Below are 16,278 nucleotides of genomic sequence, written 5' to 3'. Positions count from 1 at the left end.
TCTCAGCAGTGAAGGGAGAACACCTGAGCCCAAACATGGCATACATCTCATACAACCAATTCCAGGCTTGCAAAGAACCTCCTCAAGAGATCTACATGTTACCCACCTTCCCCAAGATCTGTTTCCTTAAACTATAAATAGACTGAGAAAACAAGAAGAAAGAAAATGTTCTACAATCTCTGGAGATGAGCAACAGCGAGAATTATGAACATGTTGCTGCACTCCTACTAAAGACATGACTTCAGATAAAAGTGATCTTCAACCTAACTAAACAATAAAATCATAATTGTAGTTCTCTTCCAAGTGCTTTCAGAGAAAAGTAACCAACTCAGGATTATCCAAAAGAAGAAATACAGGAGAAGAGTAAAACTTACTATCAATCTTCCTTTCCCTTTCTTTATTCTGTGCAAGAACACTGGAATGCTGTTGAAACACTTTATTACAGTCATTTAGTAGTGACCTTTGGCAAGTTTCATGAGGAATTATTCTGTTTCTATATAAAGTGGTCAGCAAAATAAAATAGGCTGTGAGAGGTTACACTACACTAAACACTGCTACACCAACATTACTACCATCAAGTGTAACAAGTTACTCCTAGGGCAAGCCAGGTTGCCAAACTGGTATTAATTGAAGGCCAACTGCTCCAGTGCACATCCTCAAAGCTACTGGAGACTTTAAATCCCCCAGAGAAGTGGGTTACTGCTTTCTATAACAAAACAACCAAGGAATAGAAGGAATAATTAAAAAGCAAAACTATGCCATTGGTATTTTCTCCTATTATATTTGTAAGCATGACAAAATAATGTCTTCAGACAGTTCAGGGGAATAAAAATGTATGTTTCTGATGCTCATCACTGAATTTACAGCAAATTAAGAAGAAAGCAACAGCTTAAATCATGTTTTTCAATTGAATTCATCTGTTCTACAGAGCTGGCATGATGGTATTAGACCATATGCACCATAACACATAGATTATTGTATGCTATTTTCTCAAACCATTCTAAAATCCAAATTAAGTATCCTGTGAATAATTGCAGAGATTTGTACCAAAGAAGCCTAGAAATTAACATGTAATACCTATGTATTAGGTAACCCAAATGAAAAATCAGAAATTCTCAGAAAAAAATATCAAATAGTTAAGCAAAGTCAGACCAAACAGCAAGATTCATAGCAACAGAGATTTTGTTTGACATTTTAGTCATCTGTATCAATCAATCTTTTTTAGCTAGTTCCCACTATTTACAAGAGAGATGGGCTTACCAAATGCTGAGTAACACAGCAAGCTGACAAGGAGAGAAAAGAGAGAAAACCGGAAAATTAAAAGAGAACCACTATTTTTTACTCTGAAGACAGGCAACCTTTCCATTACAATGCTCACCAAAAAAAGAAATTTGTAATAAGTGTATACATTCAGATATTTGAAATCATCAGTTATCAAGGACTCTATCCTTCTCAAGAGCAAAGTGTGTCTGCCATGCCATCAATCCTCCTCCTTTAACATAGCATGTTCTTTATTGCGCAGAAAGGTTCTGGGACAATTACACCTGAAGTTAATCACAAGTTTTCCATAAACCATTGACTCTAAGGAATATGCTCATATAGATCACATTCTCAGCCAGCTAAAAGTTATGAGAGTGAGGATTCTTCTGTAGCTACAAAATAGCAATTGTACATTCATGCTGGGCAGACAGTGCAAGAGAGTAACTTCCCACACACACCAAAACAAAGTGAAGACTTCCCATGTAGTTTGCAGTTAACCTTTAAGTGTTTTATGACTAATCACTGCACTATGGCTAACCCTGTGGATGTTCCTCAAATGGCAAGTTCCTGGAAAATGCAGAAGTGTAAAGTTACAATTTCCTTACACATCAGCTAGTGATTCAAGCTATATTTTGTTCTAAAATATGAAAAATCAGAATTATTTTAGCATAAGACAAAGCTAAGTATAGTGAAGACACTTAAATCCCCACCTCTGCTGAACATTATGTATCCACAAAAATTTACTTCAGATATATCAGCTACTCCACACACAGCAGTGGGTGTGTTTGGGATGACATGGTTCAAGCAGAGCAGTTTGATGCACATATTCAAGTAATTAAAGAGAAACATACATTTAATGACAAGTAGCTATTAAGAATTACTTTTAAACTTTTAAACCACTAAATTCCCTACTGCTGCCCCTATGTGGGAGAAGAACATGGCATAAATGTGGCAGCTTCTCAACAGCTTCAGAGTCCAGTGTAGTGTGTGTTGTAGTGTGTTAAGAATAACACATGGTGCTCACAACACCCAAAAGCACAAACCCACTAGTGGTTCCTGCAGACAGTACTCGTGCCCAGAAAACACTTCAGCAATCAAGATCTTACCAGCAAGCAAAGGAGAACTTCAAATGTACTGCAGCTTTCCAGGAGATAATTAGCTAAATTACTATAGCCATTTATTAAATAATCTGGTTTCCCCTTCATCTCTATGAATCATATTCATTAGCATCAATCACTTCTTCAAGTCACAAACATTTATGCTCTATTAAAAGCAGGGATTCCTCAGAAGTGCTAGACACCTCAATTTCAAACTCACAGCACTTTGGAGATATATTGCCTCAAGAATCCTCAGTTCCTACAGGTAAGGAAGGACTGGCTACTTTCACAAGCATATCCCACAGACACTTGCATCCCACAGACTTGGAGCACCCACTGTTGGTGTAAGAAGCACTGTTCTATTCACAACACAAGTCTTAGCAACTGCACTCCCAGCTTCTGAAACACTGTGTGTCAACTCCTGCTGGCCTGGGACTTAATTCTGAAAACAGGAGAGAGAAAACCACCACAGACAAACTCCATCTAGTTTTATGGATTTTTTTTCTTAAGCTTCAGTTAAACAGTAGCTATTAAAATTCAAATCACAGCTGTTTGTACTGTACCTCAATACTATCCTACTTTTTAATATAAAACTGCCAATCAGCTAAGGCTACTCATGTGCTTTACAGCTTTATATTGATCTATGTACATATATAAAATCAGATACCATCAGACACCACCTTCTTCACAGAGTCAATAAAACAAAGTACAAACAAAACAAACAAAAAGGAGCAAATAAACCTGTCTCATTCTTGCACATCATCCCCTGGGAGCACCTGGCACAGCAGGGACAACAGCAATGGACAAGTTCTGGTGAGCCAACCATCAGATGAGTGGTGGCTGTTCATCAGCACAGCAGAACTGGACACTGCCAGCTGTGCACCCACTGACAGGGTATTTGTGCAATGGCACAGAGCAACCCACCACTGCAGCAGGTCTAAAAATAAAAATAATGGTAGACAGTTGTACTTTGTACAGTTGTAATTTCTTTTGGGAAGAAATCACTAATCCAAATTTAAAAGTAATTTCTGTCTTTCCCCAATGTTAACCAGGTGATTTTCTTATTTTAAGAAGTAGTTTTTGGAGTCTTACTGCCCACCCTGATTTGGAGTAATATCTGAGGCAGTACACAGGGATTTAGAACAGCTATCTGAAAACCTGAGCTATAATGAATCTTGCATTTATCAGGCAGCCTGGGCAAGTTTAATTTTCTTTACAACTTCATTCTTTCAAGTAAAAAATAAACCATTTATTATTTCCAAGGCTATTGAGAATGTTAATAACTGGAGGGAGAAAAAAAAAAACAAAACACAAACAAAAACAAAGAGAAAAACCCAAAAAATCAAAATATTAAAGATCCTCTTCTCTGGAAAATATAGATGCAATCTTAAACCCTCTGATGTCAGTGACATAACCCAGTATTAAACATGAAAACTAGTTATTTGATTATGGAAATAAACTATTAATTATGTCAAGCCGCTACGTGTTTTGCTAGCAATGAGGACATTTTAACTAGCACCATTTCAGTACCAGTAAGCAGAGTAAGACTGAGCGACCTCATTAATTTTAATTTCTTCTGCATTGTTAGCATAGTGCTAGCTTTAACATGTTTATATGACTATGTCAGCCCTAACCACCTGCACCCCTAACTGCCATCCTTTCCATACAAAACCAGCTGTGGCCCTCCTTTAGTAGATAAAAATACAAAATTCCAAGCACTAGTCACAATGTTCAGAATGAGAAAAATTCTTCTAAAGAGTACATTATCATTTGGAAAGAGGCAAGGAGACCAGAGAAAAGGATAGATTCCTGGTTCTGACTTCAGGAAGCAAGGTGTTACACAGCTGGCACAGGCACAACACACAGGCACAACACACAGGCACATGAAGTCTTCACTATCATGCCCAGTGCTCTTAATCCATCAATCAACAAAAACATTTGAGAAAGGCAGAAGTTTTTATGACACTAGGTATGTCCTAGAAGAAAAACAGTAGTTTTATTAAAAAGAGTGTAAAATAAAGCCTCCACAAGCACAGTAAAGGTAAAGACCAGCCTTAACAATCTAACCAGCCTGTCACACAGGAGCTGCAAGACAAACTCAACACAATTCCACACCAGCTTTTTCTTTGAAGAGACATAATTACTGCAATGAAACATGATATGTATGATAAAGGACTGTAAGTCATTAGTTTCATAGTAATGAAGCAAGTTCTTTGATGAACAAGGGGTTTTCTAATGTTTCTTCCTCCTGTAATTTAAAGGGAATTTATAACTAACAGTTGTTTTTATAGAATAAATATATAGCAAAGGCATCAATTAAATTCTTTCTATGAGGCTTCATCCAAAGATCAAGTGTTAGCAATCCTTGGTACATTCACTGGTATTATGACCTTGAAGATGCAGCTATATGACACATGCTAAAAATAAAATCTGCTTTAAAAAGAGCAAGTGAAAATAATAGAAACTTCAGGAAAACTCTTTCTAGCCCAGATGCCAGATAAATCCTACACAAGTAATCTCTCTACAGAACCTGAAAAAGTGGAGCAAAATTTCTCAAAAAGTTGTTTCCTTGACAACATTGACAAACCAAGAAGGGTAAGGAATCAAAGTCATAAGATGCCTTGTGGTTTGTTAGCAGATTTTTTTTAAATATATAGCAGTATGTAAGATGCAGCTATAAAGCCAGATTTCTAGAAAAGAAGCAAAGTTAGATTGGTTTTATTTATACTTTCAAATATTTTATTTATATTTATTTCCAGAGACACAGGAAACAACTGGAAGAGCTCCCAGCAGAAAGGAAGTGCAGAGCTCACCCATTAGGGACAGATGGGCTGCTAGGAAAAAAGTCAGATAAACACTTTAAATTCCTCATGCTTCTACAAATAATGATACAAGTAAGCAAACCTCTTTCTATGTAACATGAGAGAACAGAATCCCTTCTTCCACATCACTGTTAAGGATACTTAGAAGTCAGTCTCCATAATTTTGGATTTCCAGAGAAGAAAGGTTTGTGAAACAACACTGTCACAACAACCATGTTACCCTGTGCACCTCACCTGTGGCCACTTTGCACCTGTTGATCAGTGTCAACCAAATTTCACAGAAGGCCTCAAGTGTTTTTCCCTCAAGGCTCAATCATGCTAAGCAGCTGAATAAAAGATACTGCAGAAGCTACAGAGAAAGAAATTGAAGAGGATTTGTAGTCAGCCTCAAAATACAGACAGGCTTCAGTAACTTCCCCGCTCTTGGAAGAACTTTCATTTTCAGATTTTTTCTTTAAATAATTCCCAATTTATTTTTGCAGGGGTGAGGGGGAACACAGCTACATTGTGAAATATCCATCCCACTCTTCTCCCCCACGGCCACATCCTCTCACACAGCCACAGAGCAGTCAAAAAATGTTTCACAAGAACACTGGGGGTATCACTCCTGCATTCTTTAAGGAAATCTTAAGTCAGGAGTCATTTCCAAGTGGAAAAAACCTCAAGATATCACAAAGCTAAAAACCACACCCAGAAGCTGAGAGGTTCACTGCATTTTTGCCCTCTCTCTTTTCCTCAAATGTCAGTTTTCATACAAGTATTAAGATAAATTCTAATCCAAAGCAGTACTGAATTTAGTTCCTGTTAGTGCAGAAGGAAAGAAACAATGGCTTATCAAACCCTACAGAGATGAGGATGCTGCTATTTATACTCAAAGAAACATACTCCTTTGAAAAAAATCCTTTGAGGCCTAAGAGTGTGTCAAACACTCAGAACATAATAAAAACTATACAAGTCATCTCCAGCTGTGGATTCTGAAAAAGTGAACAAAGGCATTACAAGGATTTCTGTTTCCTTGACAACTGCATCACTGGAAACAAGGAAATAATTAAAAAAATATATCTCTCTAACAGCACTCTCTAAACATTATCAAGGTACTAAAATACCAAATATGAAACAACTCTTACCCACACAAACCTTGGGGATGAAGAGACCAAAATTCACCACTTTGATGAACTGTTCTTTGCTGATATGTGTCACCAGCTTTTGCAGAACAATTGGGAGAGCTATCCATTACATCCTGACCTGGATTATCATCTACCCATGGCACAGTCAGAAGCTTTCACTGATGGTCAAATACATTCCTTCCTGCATGATGTTCCTTTTCTTACAAAAATAAGCATGATGGAGGATACTTCTCATTGAAGTGTATGAAATAATTTTGTTACAAGATGATCAAGGTACACAAAAAAGGCTGGTATTACCATGCATGTGCCTATCACATAAGTGTACTGCCATCTAGTAACTAGCAATCCTAAAGTCACTGGGAAAAACATGCACAGTTCTAAATGAGAAGAGAAGAGAAGAGAAGAGAAGAGAAGAGAAGAGAAGAGAAGAGAAGAGAAGGCCAGAACCTTCATAAAGAGAGTTTTGCTTCAGTATTTCTGCTAATATTTAGCAGCCTCTTCAACAAGAAAACAATGGGGTTTTTCCCACATCTAGGTAAGCAGCACACAATATCCAGAATATTAGCATTTCCTTGCCACTTCCAAGATAATGGGGAGAACTACTTGTTATTTTTAATAAACAGTATTAAAAATGTATCAAGAGAGATCTTCAAAACATTTCAAATAAAGAACATATGTATCAAACAGGATGACTTCCCAATTTGCCACCTACAGTTAAAGGAATGTTGCCACAATTAGACTTTAAAAATCAGTCTAAGAGTTGCCCTACTGGAGGTACTAGCAGCATGATAGCTAATTCTGCTTAGTGAACAGTTTGAATCCAGCCTAGCTGTGACAGGGCTACAGCCCTCTGAAAGCCATGCTTGAGAGTACAGCAAATATGCTGGCAGCTTAAATTTATTCCTTAATAAACAGACACACCTGTGACAGAACAACAAGAAACACTACCTATTCCAAGTGAATTGTGTACAGAATGGTTGAAAGCAAAAATATTAGGTTTTGTTACTCTAAGACAGGGTAATGGCCAATATTTAGGAAATTTGTGTTGTCACTATCTGTGCCACACACAGTTTATGGATTGAGCCTATCATCTTCTATCATTCAGCCCAATACAACAGGATAAGGAATAACAAAATTCCTGGAATATACTACTGTGCTATCTTTCTCCTAACAGAGACAAAATCACAAAATAATAAAATACTTTGAAAGTATAATTGAAAATTGTATTTCTTGTGGCATTTGACACACTCCAGGAACCAAAATCCATACACTAAATTTAATGAGTATGAGTAACATACCACTCTAAATCTAATGATCACAAAAGAGTCTCAGAAGAACGAAGAAGTATCTGGAAGAAATCTCTTGAGGTACCAAGTTACAAAGATTAACTGCTTAGGAGCTCAGAAATCCCAACTTGAAAATAAGCACAGACCAGAAGAGGACTTAAAGGCAACACAAACCTTTGACTTGTTCTTCTTTACTCATCCACTTAGAGACTGACTCCTGGTCTGAACCAGGATGGTTGTTATGTTCTTAATCATGGAAAGTCAGCAATGCCCCTGCTCAAGAGGCTTACATTATTAAACTCATTTAAAAAACTTTTACTTTACTTGTATTGATAGAGCTGTGACTAAATGACTATTCAGCTGGGCCAGTAGGGAACAAAATATATAAGAAAAACTTGCAACAATGTATTAGAACACAAAGGACTATTAATATACATTTTGCATACTCAAGAATTGCAGCACTTTCTTTCCTTGATCTTGTTTAACAATGGAGTGAAAGTGCTGAAAATTAAGAAATCCTCTGCAACAAACATAACACCTGCTGTGATGCTCTAAATAAAATATGAGAAACACAAAATTAAGAGCTAGCAGATGATTATATAAAGATGTTACCTTGAGTTAATTTTAAGGTAAACTAGGAAATACAGAACAAAAGCATAGGATGCTGAAGTTATGAACAATTGTTAAAAAGCTAAGTCCAGCACCAGTAACTAGTGAAAATGTTAACATCTGTGTAGCTCTGTGTAATGATAAGATCTTCAAAATAAAAGACACTGACAATGTGAATGCAGCATTGTGGTTTCTGCAATTGATAAAGACACAACTTTTTAATGTTCTCTGCTACCAAAGACAAAAAGCTGTATTCAATGGCAATCTGTGATTCTGGATGCTGTATTTGGGGTTCTAATCCAGAAATACCTAAACAAGGTCTGATGTTCAGAAAGCATTGAATATCCACACTATGGGAACCAGGCACCTTTAACAGCAGTGGTAACTCTCAAAATTTATGCAAAAAAAAAAACAAACCAAACCCAAAAACCAGTAGATGAGATATTAAAAGAATTAACACTATTCAGTTATTCAAACAGAAGGTAGAGAAGGGTTATTCAAAGAAAGCAAATTTAACCAGTTCAGACAACGTTTCACAGTTCCTAAAATCCATACCTAAGCTAAAAAACATAAGCTACTCACAACAGTGTTACAGTGTAACTGTGAAGAGCAGCACTGCCCCAGCAAGAGCTCCCCCTTCCCTACAAATTCAAAATTTAGCATGAAATATTCTTCTATTAATGCTCCAGATTTGAAGAACCATGGATAATTTGCAATACCTATCACTTCCCAGATGAGGTTCTATATTATTTTCAGGTCTCTCTGAAAACTCAGGGGTTTTCTTACACATTTAGCAACACATGCATAAACTTGTAATTTGGGTCTTTCAACATACAACATAGAGGCAAATATTAAAGTCTTTGAGTCCTCATTCAGAGGCAGTTTAGTTCCCATTCCTTTCTCACACGCTGAGGTGCCCCATCTGCTGGCACAAGTGTTACTCTAAAGAATTCTGCCCCTGAGCTGAAAACTGATACTTTTTCCAACTTCACCACTTGATAACTGTTTGAGGTGTTTTAAATGCAGCAATACAAAAGAAATCAGATCAAATACTTTTAAGAGAACCATAAAATGCACAGAAACACAGTTCATTCATTCCTAACTATACAAGTTATTTTACTAGATGATTCTGATGATCTTCCAGCTGTTATTCTTCAGACAACAGAAACTGAAAACATCAACTCATTTACTGTAAATACTTTAGCACGACTCACATTGATTCATAAAGGTATTAAAGTGCACTTTTCAACCTGAGAGAACATAAATGGAAGACTGTACTTTTCTCCTGATCTAAACAGGATACATACACATACTTAAAAAGTAAAAAAAACCCACATAATCAGTTCCATATACACATTTTAGACATTCATCTGTGTGATATGAATGACTTAGTCATCACAATTTAGACAGAAATAAAAAAAAATTATGATCACTAAGGTAAGTAAAGCAAATGTTTCTTCCTTTTCTATGCCAAGTTAAAAAAATTTTAAAAAAGAAAAGCCTTTTCCACAAAGGAAAATTCTTAGTCTGTGATGAAAGAGGAAGTTATTAAGACGAAATTATAAGAACAGATAAAATATACAAACTGAGTAAGAGCTCTGGTTCAAGCACCACTTAAGCTACCACAGTCATCTCAACTTTGAACACTCCATTCTGAGAAATCCCCACTAATACTGGATTCTTCAAAATACAAATGTCTTAATGCATAGGCTGGGTGTAAGGACTGAATCCAAGACATTTACTCTTAAAAACAGTCACAGTTATTCCTGTGACTAACTGAAAGTACAGAGTTTCTAGGGTCTGTATTGCCTCTTCTCTCTGATCATACAGAGATTTTAGGCTTTTAACTGTGCTTTGAGTTTCACCCAGATCAGATGTTGAAAGTAAATCATGCAAACATCCTGAGTGTCTGCATATTCCCATTAGAGGGAAAGAGGACACATATTCACGGCCTGGATTTAAATGAGCAATTCCAAGCAGGTGTTTTTTGGGGGGAAAAAAATATACAATCTGTGTGAAGTTAAAAGGATGAGGAAAAAAAAGAATTGACCTGCATTTTCAATCGGCTGTTTTATGCCTATACCAGAAAATTGACAACTTCAGGCAACAGCAGACAGCCAACATCAACTCCCAGAAGGTAAAGCAGTGCTGCCACAGTCACCAGGGATTTATGTGCTCCTGATCCCAGAAAGGGAGAGAATCTGGGAGCCGAACATCCAGTGAATCCTCGAATCCTCGGTGTCACCGCGCCCTCTGCTGCCCAGGACAGCCAGCGGCTCCCTGAGACACAGCATCCACAGCATCCTCAGCATCCTCAGCATCCACAGCATCCTCAGCACCCCCAGCATCCTCAGCATCCTCAGCATCCACAGCATCCACAGCACCCTCAGCATCCTCAGCATCCTCGGCATCCTCAGCATCCTCAGCACCCTCAGCATCCACAGCACCCTCAGCATCCTCAGCACCCTCAGCATCCACAGCACCCTCAGCATCCTCAGCACCCTCAGCATCCTCAGCATCCTCAGCATCCACAGCATCCAGAGCTGCCCTCCAGAACACAACGTGTGCTTTCAGACTTCCTAAGAGCTATAGTATTCCTGCATGAATTTTTTAGACCTGCGTGCTCTGAAGTGTAGCCAGCACTAGTACAGTTCATTTATATTGAATTTCCAAGGTTTGGGGGAATTAAAATAGTCAGATTTCTTCAAAAACTGGTTTTACTGTTAATGACTGATTCCAAGCAGGCATGGTAATACTGATTCAGAAAAATAATTTTTTTATGCTCAGAAGACAAACCAGACTGGCCATTATTTCAACTTGGTAATAATTTTATATTGCAGTAACAACTCAGATTTTAGATTTTTATACCAAATTCAACACATCCATAACTTCACTTATCAGTACAAATGAGGCTCTGGAATAGTCAACAAACATTAAGCAGATGATGTGACAATTTAAGACAAAAGGTCAAATTCAGACATCCAGGGGTCAGTATTGTACAATCTAAATTTACATTGCTGCTTAACAGAAACACCCATCAGCACTTTTTGCATATCTTAGCCTTTTCCTTCAAGGTCTGTTCTTCAAGCAAAAGCCAAGATATAACAAATATACTAAAGATGACCTGAAAGCAGAAATAAAGGTACTTTTTCCCCTACATTTAATGTTTAAGAAATAAAGAGGTTTCAAAATCCTGGTAAAGAAGATGGAGGAACTATGTTGGTATTCTGGTACAAGGGATGTTCTTCTTAAGATTTACTAAAGTCCTAAATTTTAGAAGCAGGAAAATGGTAAATACATGTTAGATGCAATAAAGCATGTCTCCCACCAGAAAGGACACTTTCTGAGCACTCTCATCAAAGGTATGTTCCTGTGCAAGGCCACTTCAGAAGACTATTATTTGAACCCAGAGGCACAATCAGCTGGGAAAGCTGGGAAAGCATATACCCATTACTCATTTTAAAAATAAAAGCCTCATTGGACTGACTAAATTACCAAAGAACTGAAGACAAATTCATTAAGGCTAGGAGGAAAACTCACTCTGAGTATTGAGCAATTAACCCTTGAAACAAATTAAAGTGAGAAGACCCCTTAGATCATGACAAGACAGTTCTGAGATGCAAAATCCATCTGACCTGATCTACCTCCTCCAGCAGATGTTACATGGGCCTGTCAGAATAATTAAAAATATTATTCCAGTGTTGGCAGTTAGTTGCTTAATGACTCATGGCAGAATCTGTGTGCATACCCTAGTGCTCATGGCCATTGTGATAAAACACTGATAGAGATCATGAGAAATGATCTAACTACTTAAGGTCTAAAATACTGACATGCCTAAAATAAAATTTTAAAAAAACAAAAAATAATTTTAAAATTTAAAAGCCCATCAAATTCTAAGCTAATGGAACTAACTGTGGGTATAGTGAAGGATTAGGCTGCAAGCTTACAATAATCTTATAAAGCATCTCCTGAAATTCTGAGTACATTAGAACTGTTAAATACACACAAGCAATGTTATTTCCAGAAAAGCATTGTTTAATACAACATGATGATTGTGCCACAAAGCATCTTGCTTTACATTACCTTGACTGTTCTGTCCATAGAAGCTGAGAGAAGCAAGTGACTTTGTTCCAGTACAGGACACCACTGGATTTCATTAACGGGGCCGCTGTGTTTAGACATGTAAAATATTAAGCTTTTGGGAACTTCAGTTACTTTATATTTAGATCCCAAATATGGCTTAATTAATTCAGAGGTCTTTCTCAAAGCCTGCTCTCCTGGCCCAGTTACCTTAACATCACACTCTGAGCTACCTCTCTGGTCAGATTCTTCTTTTTCAGGCTTACTGGAATTTTCTTGACGCAATCGTTTCGGGATATATGGTCTAATTCCTTTTAGGGTAGGAGTGCTGTCGTTATGTGCTCTCTTCTGGGAAAAGCCATTTCCAGAATTTGTTGAAGAGCTTGAAGCCTGTTCATAGTTCCTGTAAGCCACAGATACTGCAGCATGGCCAGAGTAAACCCTCTGACAATGGGGAGGTGCCAAGTCAGTGTTGCTATTCCGTGCATAATGCTCAGGGGGATCTTCACAAACCCTGCTCCAGCCAGACCTGCCAGCGCTCCCAGCAGGGTGTATCTCATGTGCAGATTCTGTACTACCAGGTGCAAAGTGCTGAACACAACTCACAGGAGAACTCAGCTGGCTTGTTTGTCTGCCAGAAGCATCAGGGGCTTCAGTCTTTTCAGCTTCTGTCTCGGAGTCTGAATCTTCATAAGCAACCAAACTCATCATGGCTAGACATAGCAGACTCCAGAGATCTCAGTGCTGCAATCCTCCAAAATTATGATCTAAAATAAAGATCATTCAGAGCACAATTAATTACAGAGCCTACAATCTGAGTAACTTAGGGATATAAATATGCCTTTCTTAAAAAAAAAATCAAAACTCTTATTTCTGTTTATTAATGGAGTTTATTCCTCTATTACAACATACTGTACATTCTATTAAGCAACACAATTTGCCTCCAAGCCCTTTGCATACATTTTTAATGCATTGCAGAGGTATATATGCATACCACAAAACAATGACAATGAGGATGAAAAGGAAAACAACCTTACAATATAAATACAGCAAATTACTTTGCCTTACTTCCAGCATCACATCCACACAGAGAAGAAATTAATTAATTATGTAGTGGTTTTGTATGTTCATTTATAATACAAATACTACAACTGTTTTGGAGTCAGTCTAACAATATCTGTTTCTTAACACTACAGATGACTTGAAAGAAGTGTGTAGGGGTTCAACTGGCAGTAGAAGTGTAAACACATTTCTGACCCCTTCAGCAGCCTTGCAGTATGAGGAAATTTTCCAACTATATCCACAGAGCACGTGCCACACATGGAACATGTGTTTTACAGATCAGATATACCAGAAGCTACACTAAATTCACTATTTGCATTTACTTACAGAAAAATGAGAGCACAGATGCCTCAACTGTGGAATAAGTTTTTTTTCAATGTGTCCAGGAGAAAGAAATCTCATGTCAAGACTGCATATCTAACATGCAGAATAATTCAGCCTCATAATAATCCCACCAAGATTTTTCCAACAGTTTGTATGGAGTATGTGGAGTATAGAGTTAACTACATTCAAACAACTGATGTGTCTGCAAAGTAATATTTCAACTTCTGCTGTTTATAGGCAAGAAGTACTGGTATGATGGATTAAATGTGACATTTTATTACTGCTTTGTTTCCTTGCCAAGCTGTTAGCACTCACTATGCTGAAAAGATTTAACCCACAACACTTTCAGACAGGCTGCTGAAATTCTTGGTTCAGGGCAGCAAAGAAACTGCCCTCAAAAGCATCTTGATGGCAACAGGGAACACATGAAAGTCATCAGTTATCTCCACAAGCATTGGCAGAATTGACACCACAAATGCAGGGACACCACAAATGTAGGCCCTACAAATACTTCTGCAGGAGCAGGACTCTGGAACTTGCAAAGATTATTCATTTAACGTCAGAGTTAGATCTATTTGAATTAAGACAGCTGCGTTTCACATAACCTACAGAGGTGTTACATGACTCTAGATTCTGTTATCAAATTTCTAAGCACAGATGCAGAAGACAGGCACTTATTAATATACACACATTCACAGATCCTTCCCAAGATAAGTGATAAGACATTTAACTGGAACAAGGTGACCAACATTTCAGCACATAAAAGCAACAAGATCTCCCTCTAGAGGACATTTTGTCATTATCTGAAGTTTAAGACAGCTATAAGTGACAGCAAAGAACAGCTGGAAAAAAATCTGTTTTTAATAATACAGCTTCATTTATTACAACAATATTTCATTTAAACAGAAAAAGTAGTGTTTCATGAAAACTTTACTAACAAATCAATTCAAAACCAGTAAATTGAAGTTCCTAGCAGTAAATTGACACATCAAATAAACAGGAGCTTTGAAGAGCTTCACTTCAGTAACTGTATCAAGTGGTTACTGTTTGTACTGCAGTGCTAAACATTTCCCAGTCAAATGCATCAGGCCCAAAGAACAAATATAGTAAGAAGCTGACCTCTGGCTAAAAGCTACAAACTAAGATACACAAGTGGATTGGGTTAGACTTATGAAGTTACTTTAGTTTGCTTTGACAAAAAAAAAAAAAAAAAAAAAATCAATCTGAGATTCAGACGTGCTAGATAGTGCCTTGCAAACACAAGGTTAAAAGTGTTTCTCATGAGAAACTGGAAAGAAACTGTCCCATTAGATTTGGTCAGCATAAATCCATTCCATCACCCATAAACCTCAGTATTTTTGTAACAACAAAGCATCTCTCTCATCTAAACACTTCCCATCAACTTCTGTTTTTAAAGAAACACCACCCTAAGCCCTAAGCAAAGAAAAATGGGGGATCGGGGGGAACCACAATGCACCTGACTGGAACCATCCTGTAACTAGGCTGTGAATTTATTCACAATGAGATGTGCAATGTATTCAGCTAAAAGAAAAGTTTGCAGCATTTTGGTTTTCCTCGGCTTCCACAAGACTGATTGATCTGAAGGCACTGAAGAAGAGTGTCCAGCTTAGGGGCACAGCGATGGCAGCAGAGCCGGGACAAGGCACAGAGCGCCGCGGGTCGCTCCGGGCGGGGCCGGGCGGTCGGACGGGGGGCACAGCCCTCCCCGGGCCCGTCCGCAGACTCGAGGGACAAAGAACAAGCTGATGGAGAGGGTTCGGTGGAGGCCACAAAGATGGCGAGGGGTCTGGAGCATCTCCCTTATGAGAGGCCGTGGGAGACGCGTTTAGTCTGGAGAACAGAGGGGATCGCATCAATTCACACAAATGTCACAAAGGCGGGGGCACAGAGGATGGTGCCAGGCTCTTTTCCGTGGTGCCCAGCGACAGGACGAGGAACAATGGCCAGAAACTAAAGCACAGAAGTTCCACCTCAAGCCGAGAAATCATTTCACGGAGGGTGGCAGAGCACTGGGACACGCTGCTGAGTGCGGGCATGGGTCTCCCACTCCGGAGACATCCACCATCCGCCCGGGTGCGTTATTACTGTGTGACCCGCTCTGGGTGAGCCTGCCTGGATAACCTCCAGAGAGCCCTTCCAGCCCTGACGCTGCTGCGAACACCCGGCCCACTCCAGCCCCACCCGAGGAAGGGGGTCCCGGGAGGGCCCCGGCAACTGAGAAAACACAACGCTCCGTCCCTCTCCCGCAGAGCCCTCGCCTCTCCCCAGAGCCCCGGACGCTGAGGCCACGCGTGTGCCGGGACAACACCCCCCGCCCCCGTTCCGATCCCGATTCCCGGTTCCGATTCCCGGTCTCGGTTCCTTGTCCCGATTCCCGGTCTCGGTTCCCGGTGCCACCCCCGCGGTACCTGCGCCCCCGGCAGCGCGCCCGGAACTCACCTGCCGGCCGCCGCCGCGCCGCTCCTAAACTCGCGCCGGCCGAAAACACAGCACCGCACTCAAACAGTTCCGCGTGCCGCAGCCCCCGCGCTGGGGCCGCGGGTTGGGAAGGGCAGGGTCAGACCGCGGCTCCCGGAGCGGGAAGAAGCTC

The 16,278-nt window shown here is 39.2% G+C and overlaps 1 protein-coding gene across 1 annotated transcript in view; it reads right to left on the bottom strand.

Annotated features, from left to right (window-relative positions):
* WDR25 (WD repeat domain 25) overlaps window positions 1-16,147 on the bottom strand; it is a 59,857-nt gene extending 43,710 nt beyond the window's left edge. The window contains exons 1-2 of the mRNA XM_054275743.1: window positions 16,128-16,147; window positions 12,285-13,048 (exon numbers count right to left, since the gene is read on the bottom strand). Of these exons, the coding sequence (XP_054131718.1) occupies window positions 12,285-12,992 (708 nt within the window). The 5' untranslated portion in view covers window positions 12,993-13,048; window positions 16,128-16,147. The remainder of the gene's footprint in view (window positions 1-12,284; window positions 13,049-16,127) is intronic.
* Window positions 16,148-16,278: the final 131 nt, after the last annotated feature.

Source organism: Melozone crissalis, unplaced genomic scaffold, assembly GCF_028551555.1.
Source record: "Melozone crissalis strain CALT ecotype California unplaced genomic scaffold, PUWL_Pcris_2 ptg000018l_1, whole genome shotgun sequence".
In the NCBI taxonomy this organism is placed as follows: Eukaryota; Metazoa; Chordata; class Aves; order Passeriformes; family Passerellidae; genus Melozone; species Melozone crissalis.
The sequence above is the reverse complement of the archived record's forward strand: the minus strand, read 5'-3'. Positions and strand labels throughout refer to the sequence as shown.